This window comes from Aptenodytes patagonicus, chromosome 2 (genome assembly GCF_965638725.1).
Source record: "Aptenodytes patagonicus chromosome 2, bAptPat1.pri.cur, whole genome shotgun sequence".
Classification (NCBI taxonomy): domain Eukaryota; kingdom Metazoa; phylum Chordata; class Aves; order Sphenisciformes; family Spheniscidae; genus Aptenodytes; species Aptenodytes patagonicus.
Window position 1 is genome coordinate 126,160,879 of NC_134950.1, and position 26,110 is coordinate 126,186,988.

General features: G+C 39.3%; 1 protein-coding gene across 3 annotated transcripts in view; it reads left to right on the forward strand.

The window, feature by feature from the left end:
• Positions 1-26,110, forward strand: part of GADL1 (glutamate decarboxylase like 1) — a 118,643-nt gene that overhangs the window by 58,183 nt on the left and 34,350 nt on the right. For all 3 annotated transcript variants that reach the window (XM_076331132.1, XM_076331133.1, XM_076331131.1), the window contains exons 9-14: positions 2,524-2,640; positions 6,974-7,038; positions 7,709-7,790; positions 14,954-15,153; positions 19,456-19,507; positions 22,611-22,700. In XM_076331132.1, the coding sequence (XP_076187247.1) occupies positions 2,524-2,640; positions 6,974-7,038; positions 7,709-7,790; positions 14,954-15,153; positions 19,456-19,507; positions 22,611-22,700 (606 nt within the window). The remainder of the gene's footprint in view (positions 1-2,523; positions 2,641-6,973; positions 7,039-7,708; positions 7,791-14,953; positions 15,154-19,455; positions 19,508-22,610; positions 22,701-26,110) is intronic.

A 26,110-nucleotide genomic window follows, 5' to 3' on the forward strand; every position in this document is an offset into this window, starting at 1 on the left:
GAAAAGCCAAGGCAGTGCTGTTCTGTCATGCACTGGCATGGCCGCAACAGCTTTCACTAAGATCTGATTTAGATACATCTTCTGCCAAACAACCATCTCTTCTTTGAGTTTCGTGCTAGATGGCGTAACTATTGATACATGGTGGCCCTAATGACCTAGCAAACTCTCTTGCTTGCCTCTTTCTGTACTTTGCATTATCTGTGGAAGACAACGTGTACTTTACTCATTCAAGCAAGCTGGGGGGAAAAAAAAAAGGGCTGAAATAAAATGGAGTAAGAGGAAGCAGGCTGACAGGAGAATGAGCTCTTTGCTCTTGCAAAAACAGAATTCTTGTTTGTTGATGTAATAAGAAATTTAATGGTTATTTGAAAGAAATCCTCTGGCATTTATGATTTTTAAAAAAAAAGGTCAACCTCAGTATGGTGTTCTGCAATTTGAAAACAAATGTTCTATATTAAAAAGCTCAGCTTACAGGAGAACACTATTTCACTTGCATTTTAATGGAAGTTACAGGTATATTGGAAGGTTTTCATTTCATCAGAGCTTCAGTAAGTGTGTCTGTCCTTGGTAAAGTGCTACTTTACAACTTTTACAGAAGGACACTTCAGTGAATTACAGTAAATATTCTAATTACTCTAGACAACACAGGATGTATTTGCTAGTGATAGGAGCACAAAATGATCACTGACTATGAATAGCAAGAGTCTTAGGCCTCTTTTTAGAGAATTTAGTCAGGAAGATTTATTTAACTATATTGTCAAGAAGAATAAAAATTTAATTCCCTTCTTTGTGGGAAAAATGTAATGGTAACAATCTTTGGAATTTGCAGAGATCCTAGACTTGTCCCCATATTCAGTCATGTTACCTACTGGCTGCTGGGGGACCTTTGACTTTGATGTAGCTGTGGGAGAAAATTGGTGAGAACACTGACAGAAACTAGGTGCAGCAGATGCATCTTTGCCTTACTTGCAAGCGTTTTGTACTTGAGTTTCAGGCTGGTTTGTAAGTTTGACTTTTGTGGTAGGTTGTACTAGGAATGAATGACCAAGAAGTGAATGATAGGCTGGTAATTCTTTGTGAATGTATGGGATTAATTTAAATTCATTCCAAGGTTACTTTTCACTGCTTTAGCAATTTGTAAAGAAATTTAAAAATATAAATAAATCATAATTATGTACCATTCTAACCGTCCTCTACACTGTTAAAGAAGTATAAAATTGTCAGAATGTAAATGTGAATCAAGCCTGTCTGTAGTAGATGTTTAAAAGTGGCAACGCTTTTTTTTAAAAAAAAAAAAAAAGAGATCAGATTTCAGCTGAAGTGAAGATACGTAAGACTCGTATGTAGAGTTTGATTTTTCAGCTGATGTCTGACTTCGGTGAAGCTACATTGAGTCACATCAGCAGAGAGACTTACATCATCTGAGAGATTTAATTCACTGCAAATGAACTCCAGGGATCCCAGATTATACAATTTAATAACAACTTTAATCCACCTTCAGTAACTGCGTTGTCATGCTGTGGGCTAGGTGCTGAAACGTGCAGAGGAGTTCCTTCAGCATGCATTTACCAGCAAATGAGACTGCACAGTCATTGCTAGGGCTGATACCCTCAATTTCATGAAGTTGTTTCAAACTCCACCAATTCTTTTCATTGTTTCAGTTTCTGCCCCTAAGTAGGCACAGGCACATACATCTGCAAGGGTAGGTCCCAGCTGGTATATGTGGCCTAGTCTGCTATTGTAATTGCACCCCTGGTATTAGTTGAGTGGGAAGGCAATGAGCAAAGCCACTGAAACCAGAATGGATGGCTTGTGATGTTGTCTGAGACTGCAACCTGACAATAGTTTTCCTTATCCCACCTGTCTAACCTTAAAACTGTCTGAGATTTCCAGTGGTCTCTCTCCTAACGTTCAGTTACCATCTACAGCCCTTCCTGTTTTCTAGGCAGGAGTAGGAGCAAGAGAATAGCACTTTGCTGTAGACCAGGCACTGGGGTCAGGTGGTGATGACTGTCCCGGTCACTGTATGTGCCGTGTTCTCTAACTGAAGGTTCCTCTTCACTAGGCAGAGAATAGGGACATTGCAGGTAGAACCCCTAGGGGGATGAGCCCTTTCCTTGCGTGGGTAGCCTGCTGGTTGAGCTAGTAGCTTTATTTTATTCAGCAGAATGGCAGCAAATACGGTAGTAAAATGTGGAAGACTGAGAAATTAAAATCAGTGTATAAAGAGAGATGTCAAATATCTGGTATGTTTTGATCTTGACAAAACTAGCATCTGTCAAAACAGTCTGAAGCTGGTAAAGTCTGCCCTGGGATGGTGTTAACTGGAAATGGAAAATGCTGCTTTTTTTTTTTTTTTTAGAGTCAGCACTTTTAAATGCAGTACCTTCCGCTGGGAAACTAAAACGTAGACTATTGCATCTTTGTCCTACCTTCCTTGACCTTTTTATACTTAGCTCTGCAGATATACTGGAGGACACGAGCAGTGCAAATGACAATTTTTTGTTTTGAATCCTATTGCAGGGGTCAGCACCATTTCTTGTCTGTGCTACAGCAGGCACAACAGTGCTGGGAGCATTTGATCCTCTGGATAAAATTGCCGATATCTGTGAAAAGCATGGCCTATGGCTTCATGTTGACGTGAGTTTGCATACTAAGTAGTTTTGTTTAGCATTGCTTTTTTATAATTGCTGTTTTTCTTTGACTGTTGGTGTTTCTTTGTAGAAGTTGGGTTCTAATAACTTATTTTTTTGCATAGAGAACAGAAATACATTCTGATTAATCTCTGTTACATGTGCTGAAAAAACAGCAAATAATTTGGTTGTGACAAGCAGTCAAAGCTATTTTGTCATTGTCAGGTTATATTTCAAAATTATTTTAAAATCAATTTCTTCTTGCTACCTCCTAAAAATGCTTCAAAGGTGATTATATACAAATATAACTTCGGATTCTTTCCACGTTCTGTTGGAGAATGGGCACATTAAAATTGTGGTGTATGGTTCATACAGGTTAAAATAAAGGTATTTTTCTGACTCAACCAGTCGTAAATTATTCTGTTTCATATTTACAGGTTTGAGTTTCCTGTAGATCTCCTTACATTTTCCGAAATTGTTCAGAAGCTTTTCTTTTCTCATTTCTTTATAATTTTAGGTTTGAATATCAAAATCCATTCATGAACCTTTTTGGAATAATCATTGAGCCTTTTTATTACCTGAAAGAGTTAGCTGTAAATGTATTTTTGTAAAACTAGGTCTCTTCATATTTTCTAAAATTGCATTCTCTTTATAATTTGCAACGCCACAAATCCAGAATGGCTAGATTAAAAGCCATGGAGCAATGAGAGAATCTGGAGCAACATTAATGGAGACTTGTAGACCTGCTCTAAATTTTTGAAGTGTTTGTTTAATGTTGAGTATCTGAAGAAAAAACACGTAGGCAGCGATGTGTGTTTCAAATAAATGTCTCGCAGACATTAATAAATAGAGTCACTGTATGTGTGAGTCAAAAGAGTTTTCTTACTGACTTGGAGGCAAAGATGCAGAATTTAGCCCTAGTATTTAAAGTGTCTGCAAAGCATCCTCATGGCTGTGTGCTGGTGAGAATGACTCATGATTTTCAGCAGAAGCGCAGCATTCACATTAGGCCCAAACAGTCTTGCGTGTCTGTGTATAGTCGGTGGAAAGAGCAATCTATTCAGAATCTGTGTTGAATCTTAGGTGAGCTGAATAGACGTGGCTGGAGCCATCTCCAATGGCTGTAGGAGGACAAAATGAGTAGTCTCCTAACATACTCCCTGTAGCTGAATAACTAAAATTAGGTGGGATGAGCCTGGGCCATATTGTGAACTATATACTTCATAGGCAGTTGATAGTGTTTTGTAAAGAATTTACTTTCGTCTTCCAATTTTGCCTCATGTTAAACTAAGGTAAAAATGTCAGTAAATATCTTAAAGTTAATTTTCTGTTTAAACAGTGACTGTAGTTGTCAGATGTGAATTGATTCCCAGTAGAAGGACAAATGTCCAGTAATAAATAAGGTTTATTATCTGGAAGACACATCGTTCTGTTAAGATGTGATTAGTGTTATGAACCTCTCAGTGGTTCTCAGGAGTTCTATCAGTATTTTATCCATCTTTCCTTTCACCATCTAGGAAGAGTTGAGTGGATGGCTGTTTCTTATTTTTTGTTTAAAGTTTCTAGCTGTATTTATATGAGAACAGGGTGTGGGGAAGAGACTGAAACCTTTCCGTGTAAGTGACATCAGGCATACATGTATATACAAATGTGCTATGGTAAAATGAGCAGACTGTAATTCATAATGTGACCTTTTTTCACTCACAGCACCATTAGAAACAGGTTTACTAGAAAGATACGTGAAAAGGTACAGTGAGACCAGGCATCTGCCATTCAGAAATAGTGTACAAGAAACACAGTGAAGAGTTGGATTTTTTCTTTGTTTTTAAGCAAGCCTACCTCCTTCTAGCCTTATAGGCAAGAATAGAATATATTTGAAAGCTTTGAGGATCTACATTCTTCTGAAAGGCCTGGTTTCTTGTTGAATGATTTACGTGTTATGCAAGTCTGAGTTATAGCTAGTGAGTACTGCTGTTTGGGCCTGCTGTAACTTTGGAGGAAAAAAAGATACAGTACAAATAAAACAAAGATTAAAAAGCAGGGAAGGTTCTGTCTAATTTAGGACTTTTCGTGTATCATTGATGGGAATCAGGATTATCTACTGCAAATCTGAGGAGCTGTTTATAAGAATATATTATATGAATGTCAGTGGTGTTATTTCCAGATCTACACTGATGTATCTCATTTCAGAATATTTTCTGATCCCCAAAATTGATATGTTTGCCTTAGGGAGACTCTTTTCATTAAACATGAAATGATAAAGCTCATGATTCTTAGGAAGGGCAAAAGGGAGAACGTCAACATAAAATCAGTGGGCTTCAGGAAGATAAATTTCAATAAAGTCAGAAATAGTAGATAAGCTCTCACATGGAGACAAACCTAAAGAGGAAAAGGGACTTTTTAAGGAAAAAGTTGTTTTAAGAAGATGATACCAATAAGCCCAAACTGTCTCAGCAGTCAAGCCATTCAATAGCCTAAGTGCAGAGACTATAACCAGGCTTATTTTGTGCACATTACAGTATTCATACACATGTTCAAGTTGCTTATTGCATTCTATCGTACACCTATGATGCCTTTCTTAATGACTTGTTTTGCATCATCAATATGCACTCAAGCTCCAGCACTTATGTATGTCATGTATTGTGTTCATGTAGTTTTAAATACTATGTATGAGTATTTCTTCCCTGCTGGTCCTTATTTTGACTTTTTTTTTTTTTCTTATGGCTAGACCAGTACAGAAAATCAGGTTTGACCTATTGGCCTGTGCTTAGGTAGTTAGTTTAATCACACTGTGAACACTGTGATTCCCATTGTTCAGCTGCAAGTGGTTTGTTGCATATGAAACACAGTAATTTTCTCATACCTAGTTACCAATTACATTGCATGGAACACAGGTGGTAATCTTTGTGTTTTGAGCTACTCTGCATTGCTCCCAGCTGGACTTGTCATAAACAAAATGTGTCAACCTAGTTTGATCAATCTACCTTCCTTCTGTAGTCTCATGGATAGAGGAGAAGCAGTTAACTTTTATTGTGTCTTTGCAACTTCTCATCAGAAAGCCAGAGAAACATGCCAAGCTGCAGCTGTGGTAGTGAGCGAAAACCTGGCTGGAAAATCACACCCAGAGAGCAGTTACCAGTGGTTCACTGCTGAAAGGGGACAAAATTTTGAGCAGGATTCCACAGAGATCCATCCTCGGTTAGAAGTTATCTGGTATTTTCATTAATAACTTGGATGAAAAAGAATATGCTGACTAAATTTGAAAATGACATAGAACTGCTGCAAGAGGCAGTGGGAGGACAGGATTAGAAATCAAAGATATCTTGACAGTTTGGAGAAAAAAGTGGGAAAAACTAGGCTACAGTTCAATAAAGATAAAGTTCTAAGTTTAAGCTGTAATAATCAACTGCACAAACACAGGCTCGGGATTGTTGGCTAGACAGCAGACCTTCAGAAAAAGATCTGGGGTTTGCAGTACATCACAAATCGGTGATTGTAAGCATTTCAAATAGGGTTAAATGCCTTTCAGAATTGAATAAAGAAGATACATAAAATAATTGCCTCTTCCTGCTTGGTGCTCCATCTGCTTTATCTAGGTTGTGTCCAAATAAAAAGCTGCATTTCAAGAAGGTTAAGGACCTACAGGAGAAAGATTTGAAAATAGTAAAGCAGTGAGGATAAACAGAACCATATCTATAAATTATGACCAATGAGGAAAGATTGAAAACACTGCTGTTATTTAAACTAGAAAAGACAAAAAGACAATACCTAATAGTCTACAGATGCTTTAAAAGCTGCTGCAAAAAGAAAAGGAATAATCTGTTCCCCTGACCACTGCAAGTATGACAAGAGTAAACACTGTTTAGGACTGACAGTTTAAATCAATAGGGTTGATACCGTTAAACACAAATTAAGTGGTTAAGTTGTGCAGCCTCCATCATTGGAGGTCTTTAAAACCAGACAAAGATACGTAAAATGGGGCTTTTCTGCTCCCACTGCTTAGGTTTAGGCTGGGGGAAAGGAAGCACTTCTGATTCAGTATCAGGAATGGGTCTGGTTATGCGGGGACACTTCAGTCAATGCTCTTGCTTACACAGAAGAGACAGTGTAGTTTGTGGCTCACATAGTGGCACAAACCATCAGCTCCTCTATTTTAGGCATAGCCCCAGGCTGCCATCTTTATTTCAGTAAATGATACTGAAGGCAAAATTTAGCCCACTGACCATGTAGTAAACTAAATTTTAAATGAGATAAAACATCTTCAGAAATTATTAGTTGAAGCATTATGAAAAGAACTTTATACAAATAATATTGTCTTGGCTCTATAAACGTTCCAACAGGCTTCTTGGGGTGGCTCGGCTTTGATATCAAGGAAGCATTGCAAACTTCTTCATGGCATCCACAGGTAAGTCAGTTTAGTTCATAAGCACATTTACCAGGGACTGAGATGAAAGTTGTGTGGCCTATTGACCTCCACTCAGCGTAAGAAAGACACGGACCCGTTGGAGCGGGTCCAGAAGAGGGCCACGAAAATGATCAGGGGGATGGAACACCTCTCCTATGAAGAAAGGCTGAGAGAGTTGGGGTTGTTCAGCCTAGAGAAGAGAAGGCTTCGGGGAGACCTTCTTGCAGCTTATCAGTACTTAAAGGGGGCTTATAAAAAAGATGGCGGCAAACTTCTTAGCAGGGCCTGTTGTGACAGGACAAGGGGGCACAGGTTGCCCAGAGAGGTGGTGGATGCCCCATCCCTGGAAACATTCAAGGTCAGGTTGGACGGGGCTCTGAGCAACCTGATCTAGTTGCAGATGTCCCTGCCCACGGCAGGGGGGTTGGACTAGATGACCTTTAGAGGTCCCTTCCAACCCAAACTATTCTATGATTCTGAGAGTTGCGTTTTCCAAAATACATATTACTATTAACTGGAGAGATTTCTGAACCTATGGCTGTGTGTGTGTGGGGGGAAATGGGAAATCTGATTTGTCTGCTTAGATTGTGTTTGGCCATTTTTGATTCTCTAGTACCCATGATTATAGGTGCAATTTCCACCTCCCTTTCTCCATTTATAAATTTCGCAGGGCTGATTCTGTCGCCTGGAATCCCCATAAAATGCTGTTGGCAGGAATCCAGTGCTGTGCTCTTCTGGTGAAAGATAACTCTGTAAGTCCTCTTGTCTTTATTTTTTTTTTTTTTTTTTTAATGTGGTAGGCTGTCATTGCTGTAATATGGAAGTGGAAATAATTAGAAAACAACTGCAAGTCAGTTTTACTACACTGCAGTGCAAAGGCTGAATGATATTAATTCAAAATTAATAAAGGATGAATAAGAGAGCAGGGTCAAACTGATCCAAGTCAGTGTACTCACCAGTGGTCAAACTTTGCAGCTGGTGCCCTTGCTAGTTAACTTCTGTACATGATTTGCATTCAGAATTGAGTATTTTGTCACCTGGGTCTGCAGCACTTAAACACCGAGCTCATCAAAGTCCTCAGAATAGCTGTCATCCATTGGGACTGCAGCAGTACAGCATCTCTGTTTGAAGTAGGCAGAGCTCCTCTTCGCATCCCCTTACATGGGTGTACCAGAGTGGGAAAGGAGAGGGATAAGGAGTCAGAGCACATGCAGGTAAAGGTGCTGAGCCTTCTTTCCTCACTCTGCTAGTTCTTACTCATCACCAGGGTGATTTAGGCTTTCTAAAAGCTATGACTAATTAAAAGATCTAGCAAGCAAACAACAGAGCTCTGATCTTTGTGGAATTCTTCTATCTTAATAAAGAAACCAGTAAGAGGTTAATTATTTCAAGCCCCATACCAAACTCAGCCCTGCTAAAACTTATGTCCATTCTCTACCATCAGGGTTGAGTTTTAGCTTATACTTCATAGGTTAAGAATGACTGAACATCATGAGGATATGGAGGCCCTGAGGTTTGCATCACTGTTGTGGCCATGGTTTGTAAATCATTTTTATAAATCTCTGTCAAAACAGCTGATAGTTTCTATTCAGCTGCTAGTGGTTAGCTGTCCATGTAATTGGTTACTAACTCCTGGTAGTAAGAACTGATGAGAACCAAAAAGCATAAATGTTAATCAGCGCTCTCTTGGAGCCGATTGTTCCAAGTCAGGGGTGAGACATGGCAGGACAGCAAGGAGAAGTGTGCCTCCTCATTTCTTTAGACTAGAGTCTGTGGGATTAAAGAGGATTAGACTCCAGGACTACCTGTCCATCACTTTATCTTTATTCCAGGATGAAAAACAAGCAGAATGAAGTTATTGACTAAGATTAATGTGGTGTCTTAATTGCAGGCCTTGGGAAGAATTCAGTGCTATATTTTTAACTAATTGGGCCCAGTACATAGATATAGCCTCAGGTAATGATTAGACTACTTGGGCTGCATAGTGGAAATTTCTCAGGAAAAAAGAGGAAGGAAATGGAGAGGAACGAAATATTCTAGCTGCCCTGGCATTTAGAGTTACTTTACAAACACTGTTCCAACTTCAGGGCTCTGGCAACCTTTCTGTATTCTCTTTCCATGGAGCGTAACGTCTGATAGAGCAATCCTATTCCGTTTCCAAATCACAGCTAGGCGATGTTGCGCTGGAAATACTTGTAGAGCTGAATCCTAGGCTGTTGAGGGGTGAAAACACAAGTATTACTGATCATATAGCGAAATCCTGTTGTACAGTGAGACACGTTCTGGCAAGTAGAAGACTTCTCTGCATGGGGAGGAGAGAGCATTTTACTTTGTGTTTAATTCCTGGAAAATGGGCACTTACATGTTTTGTGTATGTGCCAGTGCAGTCTTTATATGCAAACAGAAGCACATACAAATTTGAGTATTTTCTTCTCAGTTTTTTTTAAAGTGTTAGAATATAAATCTTAAAGAAAAAAAGATCAAATGCATATTTAAGACACTTTGGCAGAAGGGCCTTGCTTCACTTTGATCCTCTCCATACCAGATCTGGACCAGGCAGCTGGACCCAGTTTTCCATTAAAAATGCTATTTTCACACCAGTAAGGTATGGAAGAGTACGTGTATCGGTTCCTCACTATGGAGCTTGTTCCACTGCTCCTAAATGACATAAATACCTATGGCTGCAGATGAAGCATACATTTTTATGTGAACATAATTCCTTCATGCTGTGGTTAGGATGCTTCAGTGGGAGCTGGATGCTGAGATGAGAACTGGAAGTTTGGCACACATTGCTCTGCTAGTGAATGTTCAAGGGACCTCAGGTAGTTTCTGAAGTGGTGAATTCTGCAAGAAATCAGAGCAGCAAAATGTTAAGCATAGATGTTAAGTCCCATTTATGAGTCAAGCCCTAGCTCCCTTTGGAGGTCTGATTAAGGAAGTTTTGTTAGCCTGTCTTCCCATTTGCTTTGAGGTCCATTTGGAAACTGTGGACTACTGCAGGATTCGGGTTAGGTGATTATAAGTGTACAAATAATCCCTTCAGTTTTCCTCTATTTTGTTTGTTTGTTTGTTCCCCCCCCCCCCCCCAGTATAGATTGTTTGACAAGCCCAAGCTTTGTATTTTACTTTATGCATAAAAAGATAATCTTTAGAAAGAATTGCCACATTTCTGATGTAGTGGTAACACCCTGATTTTCCATTAGCAAAAGTAATAGTGACCAGTTTTGTTTGGTTTGGGTTTTTTTGCCACATAGTATCAATAAAGCTATGTGGTTTAGCAGTGTTAATAGGCTTAAGACATTGCAGCTAGATAATTAGAATGAAACATTGTATTTAAATATTTTCCTATACAGATTAAAAAAAAAAAGATAAACTGCCGTGAAATGCTGATAAAAGAGTATCTTCCAGCCTTAGTGAAACAAAATTGGAATGATTTCCAAAGAAGGAAGAGATAGAAAAGAGAAATATGTGTTTGGCTTGATTAGAAGGGAGAAGCATTTTCACCAAAGGGAGAGAGAGATTGGTTAATCCTCTGTAAAAGCTCAGATCAATGATAGTAGTTCTTTGGTGCTTAAAGCACTCAAGAAATGCACAGCTATCCCTTTTTCACTGCCATACCCTGAGTAACTTTCATCACGTTTGTAAAAAGATAGACTTACTTGGAAAACACTTGTATTGCTGTGGCGTGAATTGCAGTGTCTGTTTAAACACAAAGCTAGATGGACCGATATTCTCTAAACATTAGTGAGTCAACTTTGTATTTATATGGTCTTAAAATGCTATGAATCAGTCTTGGGTTGTACATACTCCCTTAAGACCACAGAGCTACTCCAATTTGTCCTTGCTATAATCCATATAAACATGAATATTATCACCATATAAATAGAGAACTAATTTATCACCAATGCCAAAGTTCTGTCACTCGGTAGAGTGTAGCACTAGGTTAGGTAATTAGCAATCAATTCTAGGTAATGAGCAGAATTTTCACTTATTAGTTAAAAATAAAGTCTTAAATGTAGCTAATGAAATCCCAGTTTAGCACAGAATAGAACTGATTGAGGTGATCATGGTAGCCATTTACAGTGTAATCTCTTCCTCATCATTAGCAGTATCACAAAGATATCTACTTCCCTGATTCCTTTCCAGGGCAGCTGCAGGAAATACTCTATTCCCATTGCTTTCTGCTTGGGGTTAGTACAACTGAGAGCTCTTTCTCACCTCTTGAAGTGAATTACAGGGGTGGCCTTTTGCACTGCACTGCTTTTGAGAATTTTCAAGTATGCCATTTAAAAGGTTGTCCTTATTGCTTCACATGAGGCAAATCAGGAAGGTGTTTGTCTTGGGGAAAAAGCTTGGGGAAAAAGATGTTTTGTTAATGAAATTGAAATTCACTTTTAACTAGCAATGGAAAGAGATCAGAAGGCTTGCTGTAGATAAGTGTGTTCAATGAGAAAAATACGTTGAATTATGAAACTGGGGCTCATATATTGATTTCAGTATCAATAATTATTCATTTATTTGCCATTAATTAGAACATACTGCAACTATCCATAGACTTCATCAAAACTAGAGGCTATTTGAAAGTTCATAGTGGACTGGGGCCTCCATGAAAATAGTATTTCCATTTTTCTAAACTTTAACAGACCCAGTATAAGGCAGAGTGCTACCATTAGTCTCTGTACAAAGGGTAAAAAGATAAAAGATGCTGAAGAAAGAATCTCAAACTTGTCAAATGGGGCAGTTCTAATGAAATTTTTGCAATTCTTCTGAACAGATGGAGCAGCTCAGTTACTGTGTGGAGAAACATTTGGGTCTTCTTGGGACTGAGAATGTTGAGTTACAAAGCCTACTTTTTTCCTTTTATTTTTCTTCTGCTTTTCCATCATTTCACGAGGAAAACTGAGATGACATTTTGTCTTCAGCATGTTTAAGTCTATTACTTTTGAGACAGCAGCAATCAAGGAGTAACTGCTTTCTTGAGCATAAAATTTATCTTGTATTTTTTGCCTTTTCTGTTGTCCTCCCTGCCCAAACTCTATTCTGCAACGTTCCCTTTCCCTTCCTTTCTCTTTCTCCTCCACCTTGCTTCTTGCATTGGTCTGGCATATTTCTTTCTTTCTCAAAGCATGATTTTTGTTTCTTCTCCTTTCTGCTCTAGTGATATGCTGGAGGATGTCACTGTACTTGCCTCTGGAGATTGACAGTAGGCAATATCTTCAGCAGGATTTCTTGAGTGTGTTTGTATTATTAGTAAGATAAGCAGATGGAAAAGGATCATCAAGCCAGCACATCTTGTCAGCTGTGGATGCACCAGGAGAGTAGGACAGTACCCGCTTTTTTTTTTAAATGAAATATGTTCCCAGGAATTTGAGTTCACTCAGAGATACTGAACTATTTGTTCTTGCTGCATTTTCACTCTAGAGCATTTCTTTTTGAACTATGAAACTCTGCAGCTGTACTGTGATCTTAAGTGAACTTTTCAGACTTTCTGTAATATTACCAACTGAGTTTAGGTTTCTTGTGACAAACAAAAGTAGTTATTTCTCAGATGACAGGTGTGAGGGGAACTAATGTCCTGTGATGTCCTCTATCGTGTAGCTGTATTACATTCTGATAAGGCAGAAGATAGTCCCACATTGATCAACCCTGCTATACACTCACTGCAGAAACACCGTGCAAAATTTTAAAGTCAGTAAGAGACAAAGCAATTAACTTACATTTGTGGATGTTGCTGCTTTTTTTTTTTTTTTTTTTTTTTTTTTTAAAAATACCATGTCTGGTAAACTTGTATTTCCCCTGAAAATCAAGGTATGGAGATCTAAATGAATAGGGCACAATGGCTTGACCAACAGACTCCTGTTCCTGTTGTGCAGCTGCTAGCCAGAGAACACAAAGCTGTAGAAAAACTGTAAAGGATGGATGCTTCAGTGCTTGACTTTTCTTCAGTTTCTAATGTCATCTTCTTGCCTTTCTTTTTCTGAGAATGTTGGAAAGTAGGTGTGAGAATCTTATATACTGAAAAAAATTGTGCCTGGCATTGGCTTTCTAGCTACGGCTACTGTGTGCTGCAGCAGCACGTTATCACTCTGACTGCAGAGGGAGAGCAGCCGCTGCCCCTTTTTTTCCCAAGCTTTCACATAAACTGTCTTTTCACAAGGCTGAACGTGCTGGTGCTGTGGCTAAAGAGTTCAGGCTGAATTTGCTGTCCTTTTTGCAAACCAGCAATATTACAATGGGATTCTCAAACCCCTACAGAAGTTGTGGAGAAACCTTTGGTGGTGTTCTCCTTTTGTGCTCTACGAATAGGTGCGCAGGTTGGTTTTTTTGTTTGTTTTGTTTTTAGTATTGATGGAGGGTATTGAAAAGGCTAGGAGAGAGGGAGACTTATTCTGTGTGTGCCAGTGGATTATTTCTCCTTTGGATTTCTTTGTCTTGACCTTTTTTCTCTGTTTTATTGCCAGTTCCAAAGTTATCAGTAGTGTATTGTAATGTAGATCAAGAATTGTACCTCTGCTATGGGAATATGACACTTTGATTAAGAGTGATGTCAGACACTGTCTGCCATTTTAAAATCAAACTTGCAGCATATGCAGAGAAAAGGATGAGATGTGAAATGCTTTCTCAGTTGGTTCAAATTGAAGAGTGATGTTGAATTGGAAAATGAATTGTGCTCTTTGAGATACTGTTTAGCAACTTCTGTCGTGCTGTCTGCGTCTCTTCTGCATGGAAGACTTCTGGTTCAACTGTCACTTAAATACATGTTTGCAGTTCTGAATCAGATGCTGTAGCCGTGTTTTTAACCTCATCTGAATTTCTATTCTGGTATTATCTTATAGATTGTGGTTTATTTTTCTTACCCACTTTTAATATCACTGACAAATCTACAACCTTTTCTGTCTCCTGGACTCCTTGTAGAGCCACCCTTATCTCTGTTCTTGTAACCTGCTTTCTGCCAGCCCTTCTCTCTACTTCATAGTATTACAGAGTATGCTTTGATATTTCATTCTTCAGCCAATGGACAGTCCTATGCCTCTTCTCTTCCCCTGCACCTTTAAACCTATAACAGCCTCTGTGCTTTCTATTTCACAGCTTTGTTCTTTGCTGGAACTTGCCGTGTTACTCCTTTATCTTTGTCTGTTTTCTGCTGCTCATCTCTGCCTAGGCAGCCTCTCAGAAGTTGGAGGCTGGAGATTGCTGAAAAAGAATTTCATTAACAAACCCTAATTAGGGTATTCTAAAGTACCTTTTCTGAGGTTTATTTTCAAATGTTAAAATTGTCTGAACTGTGAAAAGAGACAAAAAATGGGGTTGCACTAATCTCCTCATCGTGTTTCCACTCAAACAGTCAGATAGCCTATGCTAAATCCTCAGTGGCTTTATTTTCTGGTAAGGGCTAAACATTTATTTCTTTGGGCTAAAATCTTCCCTACCTGCAACTAACTGTGCCGTATATGAAGTTCTTTGTTTGGCAAAGGAGGAATAGATTGAGCCATTTGTGAACATGTAGAAAGCTTCTCAGAGGCTGTTCTTCCAATCCGTAGACTGGAGCAGTGGACATAGGCTTCTTCTCCTCCTCCCTCTTTCCCACCCATGTATGTCTTTGGGCAACTGTTCCTGTGGTACCCACTCCCATGGTTTCTTGAGAACTGAGTCAGAATTCCTCTTCAACCTGCAACTCTTCAGTGACATTATGAAGAAAATAATAATAATAAAAAAGTTTCCTTGCTGACTTCACTGGGTTCAGGTTCATTCAGGGTTCTTAAACCACACCGTAAGCTTTGGATAGTTTCCTGCACATCCAGTTCCGTTTTACTAAGCAGTTGGTACAGACACGAAAAAAAGACTTTGGCTTGTGAAGATAAAAAGGTTTGAAAATGCTTATCAGCAATCTAAGTCTCTGTTGTGTTTCTAATAGGGCCTCCTGAAGAAGTGTTACTCTGCCAAGGCCGCATACCTGTTCCAGCAGGACAAGTTCTACGATGTCAGCTATGACACTGGTGACAAGTCCATTCAGTGCAGCAGGCGTCCAGATGCGTTCAAATTCTGGCTGATGTGGAAAGCATTGGGAACCGCAGGCCTCGAGGAGAGAGTAAACAGGGCACTGGCTTTGGCTAGGTACTGCCTCACAATTTTGAGTATGCCTAGTCTGTTTAATTGACTGAAGTGTTGACGCTGCTGATACTCCGTATCCTGGAACAGACCACTTTATTACTTTTTTTTTTCCCCCTCTCCTTTTTTTTGTGTGTAATAGGAAGAACTAATAGCAGTAATAATTAGTGTTATTACATTTGCTACATATTTAATAGTAATTATTACTTTTAGCAATAAGCATAGGTGTTGTTAAACATTGAAGTCCAAATTAGACTACCAATCTACATCATTTAACATTTATGTTATCTGAACCAGACATAGGACAGGTTTTACCAATACACCCTCTTCTAACTCATAACTGTGTGTTCTGGTGTTAATGTAAAAGCAGCCCTACGTGAGCTGTGTCTAGCAAGAAGTGAATTAGCCATTCTTCTGTTCACTTCATTCCTTGTGACTGGGGAAACGCAGAAAGCCGATGATGTGGGGAAATTCTGAGATACTGCTTGTTTTTTCTCTACAAGTTTGCTAAAGTTCTTAATGCTTACAGTATGTTCTGTTAGGGACTGAAGCACCTTTTTATTGCGATCTTCTCCTCGCCCGCCCTGTGCAATTTTACTAAAGTTTTGGTCTTGCAGAACTGAGTTTTACAAGTGAATTCTGCAAAATTCATGCTAGAAGGTGTTTCTAAAGTGATGGTGATGTCTCAGTTTCTGGGGACCCGTACACAGGTTGTTTTGTCTTCTGATAGAAGAAATAATATTGAAATAAGATAATGGCCCATTAAAAACAATTCACTTGAAGTATCATATTTGTTCAGAATTTATACAAGATAAACCACAATGAAATCTTCACCAATTCCTGGGCTAGCTGCACACTACCCTAAGTCAAATCATTAATATTGAAAAACAGTCACCCATATCATATTGCCATTTTATTTTTGATATGAACTACCAAGTTGAAAAGAATCAAATGTTTACTCCAGTGAAAATTAAAGGAATAGTCTCACTTTAATGAAGTCACTTAAAGAAAAGGTAAAAATACCCATGACCTAAACCCAGAGTGGATTAGAAAGGAACAAAAAGAAAGAAGCAAAACCAGAAAAGCCCAAATGAGCTGTGGCTTTTTTCTCTATTTTGTTTCTTTAAAGCCATTAATTGTTTGGCTGGTTAAGTGTTCCTTAATGCCTTCTGGTTAAATTGCACCTTGATTTTGTTCCGAAGCATTGTACTGTTTTGTGTCTGTACAGAGTAAGTAATTCATTCTACTATCAGTGGGAGAATTCAGCCTTATCAAGGTCACTGGCCAAGGTCGTTTGACTGAGTGTAGTGATTAATGACCTTTCTGGGATCGATATTTCTTTGAAGGTTAGGATTCAGCTGGTAGCGCTTCTAAGGAGTGACTGGGTTGTCTTTTTTTTTTTTTTTTTTTCCCCTCTTTAAGAAGAAATTTAATTCTTAGTCACTATCTGATGAAGTATATTCTTTACAGTAGTTGCATTGCAATCTTGAGTTTACATGGACACTTTGCAGCTGAGACATCAGGTTTACTGGGCACTATGCCAGGTTTCCTACCTACTCAACAGCTGTGCAGCCTTTCTCCTGATTTATTACAGTAGGTTTTCCTTTGATGTGGCAAAGATAGTATTTCAGCGTTCCTGAACACAGACCTGGATTAATTCTGGAACTAGTCCACTGACTACAGAACTTAAGAGCAAGATTACCTTTTTTCCCTATATGGCCAGGCAGAGTTGCAAAGGTTTTAGGGTAATTGCAGGCATGTATTTCTGTTGCATCAAACTCTGCTTATTGGCTATTCCATTAATTTCTTCTTGTTCTGGGTATGAAGCAAGTTTTCAGTGTATTAGATATCCCAGGAACATTGTGATGCTACCTATTTGGAAAGGCTTATTTTTGAAATACCTACAGTAGAGCATCCTGCTGTTCACTTCAGAAAATTTGTTGCTGTTTTTTTTTTTCCCCGATTATTTTTGATGCAGGGATGTTGCTTTATGAAGTACACTAAAAAGAAAATAGAAGTAAACTACTTTTAGAATACAACTATAACCACCTCTGCATTTTATGCTTCAGCATCTTTGCAGTTTTTCTGCCTGATTCCTCTTCTGACACCCACTCTTAGCAGACATATGTCTACTTTCACTGCAGATCTCCACCCGTCATTTTCTGCAAGGCTTAATCATAGCAAATATCACTTCTCTGTGCACTCTAGTCTTCACTGAGACTCAAGCCCTTCTAATGTTCTACAACCGTGAAACAATAATAAAACTCCACTGTCAACTGTGGAAAGATGCACAGAGTAAATTGCTCCACTGCCATCAAATGGTCCTGGCAAGATAAATCACGGGTGATGGATTTTCTAATGGCTGCCTTCTTAGGTTATTGGCAATATAGTTAAGAACATGACTAAGTGTTGTGAGCTTGACTGACATCAGATATCCTATGTCAGATGGTGGTATTAAAGAAAAGGCAGTTGTGGTAAGAGGGAAGGGTATTAAGCATTGTAAAATAGCTCTAACAATTCAAGACCTCAAAAAAAAAAAGTGATTATACACAGGCTTCTTTTTCATGATTTATTAAAAAAAAAAAAAAAATTGAGGGTCACTGTCTTGTGAATAGCCTGCTGATTTTGCTGAATGTTGGTTTTATGGCACAGACAAGTATCTTCTAATAAAAACAAGCTCAGTGCTTTTGTCCTGTTACATAAGACAATTTCCCTACAGAAGCTGGTTCCTCCCAACACACTCACATGATATCTAGCCTCCTACTTACCTTTCAGCATGCCTCTCTTTCAACCTAAAGAGTAGTGTGGGCATTAACAACCAGGTAACAAACAAATGCATGCAGTAAGATATAAATGGTCATGGCAAAAAAGACCCAGAACCTCAACTTGTTATAGTGAGAGGAAACATCTCAACAGTGCACGGTGTGGCACAACTCACAGAGCTGCGTGTCATGGGAACTGGCACTCTACCACAGCAATCGTTTTGCAGGGATGTGTGCTGAGAGGTAATTAGTCACGTGCACAATACTTGTTAATGATAAACAGCGTGACAACTCCCCATGCTCTGTTTTGAAAAATGTATGCCATCTAGGGTATTGTTTACTGCCTCCCTAGACAACCTGTTTCTGCAGCACGTCTGCCAAATAGCAGGTGTTGTAGATACAATTTCAGGCATGTGGATAGGACCGAGGGGGGGTATTTTGACCATATTTTTCTTCCTCAAGTAGTGGATAAAAAAATTATTTGTGTGATGACCAGTAATGCAGCCGCAGGCAGGAAAATACCAAATAAATGCAACAAAAGAGCAGATTTGTACACAATCAGTAGTTTAACTGTCTCAGTTTTATTACTGTTAGACAGCAAAATCTTCATGTAGAAGACTAAAATTCTGTTGAAATGGAAAAGCTGTGTGAATTTGAAGTGATTTTTTTTTTTTTTGAGTTTTCCTTGGGAATGCTTTGAGGGGGGAGAATAAAGAGAGAAGTCCCAGCTATGTCAAAGTGTCCTCTGCTTCAGAATTCCTGTGTGATGTGTGCCATGGCAAAGTTGAGGTCACGTTTTAAAAAATTTCTATAAATTGAAGCTGTTTGGATCCAAAGTTTTGATTCAAACCCATCTTCCCATTGAAGGCTTCTGTTTTTCATACTGACAGATGAAAGAGAAAAGAAATGCTTATTTCAATGCATTGTTAGTGTAGGATGCCTGGGGATTATTGTGCATCAGCGGTGGCTCACTGAAGGGAAATGTGCACTGTTGTGTACAGTGTGGAACAAGGACAGTACTGGGAAAATTGCTGGGTTTGAAGTATGTGGAAACTTTTAAATTCTGGGCTAAACTAAGAGGTCCCGGTGACAATAGTAGTGCAAGAGATGTCAGGGTGACCATGAAATAACATGGCAGCACAGCATCAGCACTTGAGAGAAAGAGTTGGAGGCGTTAATTTGTAGAGAGCAACATCAATGGAAATTTGCATTGGGAAAGTTCACAGCCTGATGCAAATAGGATCAATTTGTGCCATGTTGCTCCGCTGAAAATCTGTGCCCGAGGACAGAATTTGGCCTCTCCTCAGTGCTCCTTGGCTGGCTGTAGCCTTCATTTGTTTCCAGGAACTGATAGCTACTGCATTTTCACAGCAGGTAGAAATGAGGTTTAACTCTGTGGTTTCTTCGGGGGGGGGGGGAGAAAAAGAAAAAAAAAAAAAAAAAGGAGAGGAAAAAAAAAAGTGTATACATGTTCAAGACCTTTTTTGTTGTTGTCTGTATGTATTGTTTTGTTCTGTGCGTTAAAACCCTGCCTTTTTAATTACAGATATCTAGTGGAGGAAATTAAGAAAAGAGAGGGATTCCAGCTTCTTTTGGAGGTAAGTGATAATGGAACTGAACTGTTGTTGTTGTTAGGGGGTGTCTGTTGTTTGATTTTGTTCTTTTTAGCCAATTGCTGATTTGTATTTGAAATATATCATTTAATAAGTTTATGTATTGGAGATACTCATATATAATTGAACACGCATAACATGCTCTGTATTCCCTACCATCACTTCACCTATTTTCCTAGCTCCTGGGCCTGTATTGCCTCAGGGGGTACAGATGGAGCACTTTTCTGTGAAAGTGAAGAGTCTGGCTGCAAAAAAGCAGTGCTTGCTAGACTTACGGATAAGACTGTGTGTTGGATGGAAGAATATTTTGATCCTAAAAATGGACTTTTCATCATTAAAGTCTGTGGTTTTTTCCTTAATTCTGTTTCTACGTCCATCTTGCTAAAAACTATCCAAAAGTTGTGTTTTTCACCCATCTTTGCTAAACCTGTCAGCTTATTACCTGTTGATGATCTTGCTTAGGGGACAGTGAGTAAAGGGGGCAGAGCTAAAGCGCTGTTTTTTCCACCTATCCTCAGCTCTTTGATTAATAAGGCTAATATCTGGGGATGTTGCAAAGGCCTGTCATTTTTAGAAAAACCTTCTGCATTGTTGGAAGTGTATGTGTGTGAAAGACAGCTGGATATGTAGTGTGGGGAGGAAGAGAGCACATCGAGGTGGAAGGGAAAGGGAGTAAGTGCTACACATGGAGACCGACAACACATAATGATGCAGGTTTGGTTTACACTTGCTGATACCACGAGCATTCCAGGTTAGGCTAGAAGAAATACGAAATATAAAAAATATTTTATACTATTCATACAATATAAACTTTTCCCTTTAACTTTGAAAACTGCTAATTTGAAAGTGCATACTGGGAAACTTTACATGGAGTGAAGAATTCTGGGCCAGCAACACCTGATGGGGTTACTGAAGTGGCAAGTCTGTTAAAAAGCTCTCCATTATTGTAGAGCTTAGCAGAGAGCCCAGATCCACGGTAGATGTGAAAGCTGTCAGTGAGAGCAGAGACTACTGTTTAGTTCCTGCAGGAACAGGACACCTGGATTAAAAGTGGGATTGGAGGGAGTGCTATAGTATGGGCTATGAGAAGGAGGTTGAGCAAGGGTTAAGAAGAGGTTTTCAGGAGTGCAGGAGGACAAGTAGGGAGAATTCAAAGAAAGACTGCTGGGAGGCAGCTAGGCCCGGTTATGCGAGCCCTTTCTGAAAGGAAGTTGGACTCTAGACAAGAAGCTCGGGAAGATGATCCTCTGATCATCACATGCAGTGAGGAAAGTCCTGTAACGAGAACCACTCCACAGCCTGGAAATGCCATTCGCGTTTGAGTCATCTTGAACTCTTGTGTGGTATAATTGCTTACCTGCGTGGATAAGAGCTGTGACAAGATAACCAGAAATAGAGTGAAGCATGGCTGGGGGTAGTTAAGTTTTTCTAGGATGAATGGTATTTTCAGAGGGCGATGATATTTTTGATGTGTGAAAGGAAACTGAGATAATCAAGAAGGCAATATAGGCAATGGCAATATGGTAATATATGCCATCTGTCTACTCCTGCCATCTGATTTTAAACAGTTTAAAAATAAACCCTGTAACAGCAAGCCAGTGCTTGCGCTCATGAGGAAGTCGCTGCCTTTTCAGGGTCTGTGTTTGTGTGTGCTCAAGGCATGGTCTTTGGGGAGAGAAATGGGACTTTAAGAGATGAGCTTTATTTCATTCAGTGGCAGCAGGTGGCAGGTTTGCAGCTCCGTTCCTGCTGGCAATGATATTCTTCTTGATGATTAAATTGTATTTAATGCATTCTTTGAAGTGAGGCGGAAAGTGATATGAGCAGTTCCCAGTGCCCTTTCATGAAAGAACGTGTCTCAGCTGGTGGGCTCTCCTCGTTCAGGAGACTGCCTAGGATTGTAATAGCAGCCGCGTTCACAGTGGGGCAAAGAGATGGTGTGACCCAGCTACGAAGCTCCCTTTTAACTTTTTTTTTTTTTTTCTTTCAACCAGTACTAATGAGGATGGTGTGTGAGAGGGGAGAGGGGTGTGTGAGTTTATAATCCATATTATAATCTAGACCCCAGTTAAATACTGTGTTGCAAATAATGTAGATCAAGATTGACTGAGTGGTTTTATGGGTAGTGTTGGACGGCATTAGAAGGCACATCTATTCCTTGTGCTATTACTATCTGTACAGGTTTAAAAAAGAAAAAATGTTCCAAATTAGCAGGAAGTGTAGAGACGCTCTGGACTGGTCTGCTGGGAACATTTTCTCAATCATATATGAAACAGAAACCCCATAAGCACAAAATGCTTTATTTTATAATACATGCTGGACAGCCATTCTTGGCGGGAGCCTTGCAGCTAACTCTCTGCTGAGTTTAAAGGCAAAATTTCTCTGGAGAGAAGCAGAGATGTGGAGTCTCAGTCTTTGCTCAGAAGGCCTGCTTAGATATTGGATAAGACATATCCAGGATATGGCACATACCCTGCAAGGGGTCCTGAGATTCTTATAAAATGTGGAAATTGAGAAAGCCAGCATTAACTCCAGCACTGTGTAGTGTGCTGTATGATATAAGGTATAAAAGGAGATTGGCATTGTTCAGTAGAAAAATGACTAGCTGTGCAAGTGTTAAATGGTGAAAAAAAATTGAGTTTGTGTTTTGTGTAAAATGCATCACTGGAAATTTCTATTTAAAAAAACACTAAAAAGAAAATGTATTCTTCTCTTTAAAGTTGCTTCAATTTTGAAATCTGTAAGTTACCTCTCTATGCCTCTCTTACACTTTTTTCCTTGCCAAAGTTTTTAGTGAGCAAAGCAGTTAAATATGTATATAGGAAGAAGAAATGAAAAAGAAACCCCAACAGGTTTCCTTTTTCCGGCAGCAGGAAGAGAAGTGGATGATATGAAAACTATTTCTAGTTTCAAAAAAGGGAAACAACAGGTGAGTTGGAGAAGGAAATTTTAATGAAAAGGGTATAAACTCAAAGGTGTTTTTTTTTTTTCCCCACAAAAAATAAAGCAGAACTTTTTGACAAGCTATAATATGTATTCCTGTTCCATTTTTTACATCTCATAAGCAAGCACTTCTTCTCTTGTTTAGCCAGAGTATGCAAACGTTTGCTTCTGGTACATTCCACCAAGCTTAAGAAAAATGGAGGACGGACCTGAATTTTGGCAGAAGCTACACCAGGTGAGTGTCACACGAACAGTGTAGCTTACTGATTTATCTGTGTGCCAGATAAGAATGTGAAATAACCCTTGGCTTTGCTCACCATTAACCTATCAGTAGAATGGGGATTTAATCCTTAAATAGATGCTGGTAGGATTTAAGTTTGTTCGCCGTTTAGACAAAGCTAATTTTTTTCATAATGTAAGAGGTGCAGGCATTTACAAGTATTGAGCTTACTATCAAAGCTGTTAGCAGCTGGCAGAACTGAGAGAAGAGGAACAGTGTTGTCCGCATCTCTTGTCTAGGCAGAGCATTCATTACCTGTTTCAGACACTTAACGCTGTCCTTGGAACTTGTCTTGCATTATCTATGATAATCTATGATAATGCAAGTGAGGAAGTGCTTAAGAATACATTTCTGATGTTAAACAACCCATAAATGACAACAGGAATACAATGGGAAAAACTTCATTGGTGAGCGTTTTGGTAACTCTTTGCCATCCTGGTAGAAAATCATGAGCATCTTGAAAAAAGCAGCAGTAAAATTTTGAAGTTACTAGTGGGGAATCAGTAGTTAAGACTTAATTAAGAAGCCAATAGACACTGTGGTATTATGTTTTACTGAATAAGCTACTCTGTGAGGAATTGAATTTAATTCCATTGTTTGCTCCTCTCTGTAGCAGCTTTGGTGTTCTGCATTTATTTTTTTTCCTAGAATTTGCCACTAGAAATCTAAACTAGAACATAGATGTGTATACCATATGCATGCTTGCATATGGTATACATACTATATATATATAAGCATACTTCCTATAATGTCTGCTCTCCTTTCAGCAGCTTTCCTTTCACAGGAATTGCTTTCAGTTTACGTTGGATGCTGGTGTCTTCAGGGGTGAGGTCTTCCTCAACCCTGTCTGTATTGTTTTGGAAAGTATATTTAACTTTCGCAGTACAAAGCCACGCATAGCCACAGTGCGGATATGGGGGCTTTGCATTTACCATGCTTTCACAAAGCATGGATGGGTTATGATCCTTTCGTATGGGGCTTCCCTTCCTCTCATTAGAGTGGAAGGCCTATATATATATATATATATATATATATATATAAAAAATATATATGTATCGTGTGTGTGTGTGTGTGTGTATACACACAGAGCTGTGTAACAGCTCCTCTACCCATGGAGGAGTGAGGATTTGGAAAGAAGCAATGGGAAGGCATAGAAGAAATAATGCTGCAACTACCACCTTTTGATTTATCTATCTAGGGAGGGGACTGAGAAGGGAAGGGATGAAGCACAACAAATGGCTTTGAGCACGTATATTGCGAGTGGCTTTTTGAGTGTAACTTACTGGTTCTTTGCTCTGATGCTCTATGGTGCTTCCAGTCAAGGTGGGGAATAGATGCCTGGCTTTATTTTATGTACTGATATAGATAGACTGACCCTGGAAATGCAGATTTCCTAGTCAGTGTTTTGTGGGAGAGGACTTGGAGGGAAAGGAGCTTGTGTGCAGTTTCTCCCAAGAACTGAGCACCGCTGCAGATCTCAACCACTCTTTTAATGGGCAAGGTGGCATTTTCTTGATTCTTATGCCTCCTCTGATGAAGCACTAAGAAAACCAAAATCCTATTTTCCTCCTCCCCACATAAGCCCGAAAGAAAATCTACCACAAAACAGACCAAAGCTCCTTAGCAAAGCAAGGCACTGAATGGCACAACTTTCTCTCCCAAGGGACGGGGAGAGGAAACAACAAATGATGATTGTTAGTTGCATTGCTTTAGGCACTGCTGGGAAGTTCTTAACATTACAGAAATGAGCCTGTTACACAACTAAAACATGTTATTTCACCTCCCTGATTCTCTACAGGGACAGGTCTGGGGTTACTTTCCTTTTTGGATGCTGAGGGCCAGTTTGGGGCACAACATGTATCAGTGAGCAGATGAGATGACAGCGCTGGGTCACAAAAAATAAGGCTGACTTGGCTTTTCCAGCCAATGTCAGTTTGTTCTAACGTTGCTGATGCAAACAGCATAGTCATTATATTAGTATTACATTAATCAGTACAAATATATGGCTGGGCAAGAAGGAATGCACCCTGATCAGCAAGGTGTAAGTGATAAAAAGATGAAGACTAGAGAGGTTGTAGCACTATGCCATCGACAGGCAGATGGGGATGCGTACAGTTTCTTGACTGCAAGTGCTTCCTGAATATTCCCATCGCTTCACTAAAATGAGCATTAAAATGTTTTAATTCACAATTTGTCTTTGCACACAACATTTTAACATCACAGTTATTCTGTTTATCCAGAAATCAATCTTCCTTTTTGTTGACCTGCGTATCTGACAATAATTAAGGAAATGTATGTCTTAAAAATGCCTTGAGCAAGTAATTGATTTTATTCAACTGCTTGTTCGGCAATATTGTTCAGAATAACATGCTGTCTTCTAAGGTTAGTTGTGTAAGTTTTAGTGCTGGTGAAAGTTGATAAGCAAACAGCTCTGATCTCAAGTCCTCAGCTTCGTGAAGAATTTGCATAATCCTATGCAAAATAACCCTGAAGGTTTTCTGCTGTACTGGCTCTTCTCCAGCTTCCATGGCCCACTTTGTGTGGAAATGTGTCAGGGCTGACTGGATCGCAGCGTGATACCTGATTCTGATGTCAGTCTTCTAGCCGTCCTACATAAACCGTGTCTCTCGGAAGCTTTTTTTTTTTGTGGTACGCTGTTTTTGTTTTAAATTTTGGGGCCTTGGACTTCAGGTATAAAACTTGCCCTCTTCAGAGTCTCCAACATGCAAAACAGAAAGGTCATAGGAACGAGTGGCCTGAAGGATTTGGAACTAACTGGTCATTTGAGTCATCACCTGAACACTTTAGGGAATGAGAAACAATATGGTGCTGGGGAAGTAAAGAACAGCATAAATGGTACATTACTCCATTACCCAGTGAAACTGGGAATTCTGTGCACATCCACAGTCTTACAACACTTTCATCTTTTGGGATTACAGCAGGATTTGGCTGTGTAGTGAAACTGGTTCTGTATACGGTACAGCAAGGCTTTGGATGCAGTTGGGTGGTCCAAGATAGTCCATGCCCTGAACATTTTGCAGTACACTGAGTGCATAAGAGACAGCATAACCCATAAAGGAACCTGCGATGTAAGGTGTTTTTCAGTGACAGTCTTCACAAGTATATGAAGAGGGATTTCTTCTTGTAGAAACCATACAAATGGGCACTCTGTGGTAATTGGGGAGCTGCTGTTACATTCAACTAGAAATATTTGTAAGTGGAGTTATTTTGTCATTGCAAACTGGGGGCAGTTGTCTCTGACCTGGAACTGACATAATTGATGGGATGAAGGAACAATTGCTTTGCTAGTACTGTATATGCCCCCTAGTGGTATTTTTGCTCCTCTTCCTCTTACGACACAGTGT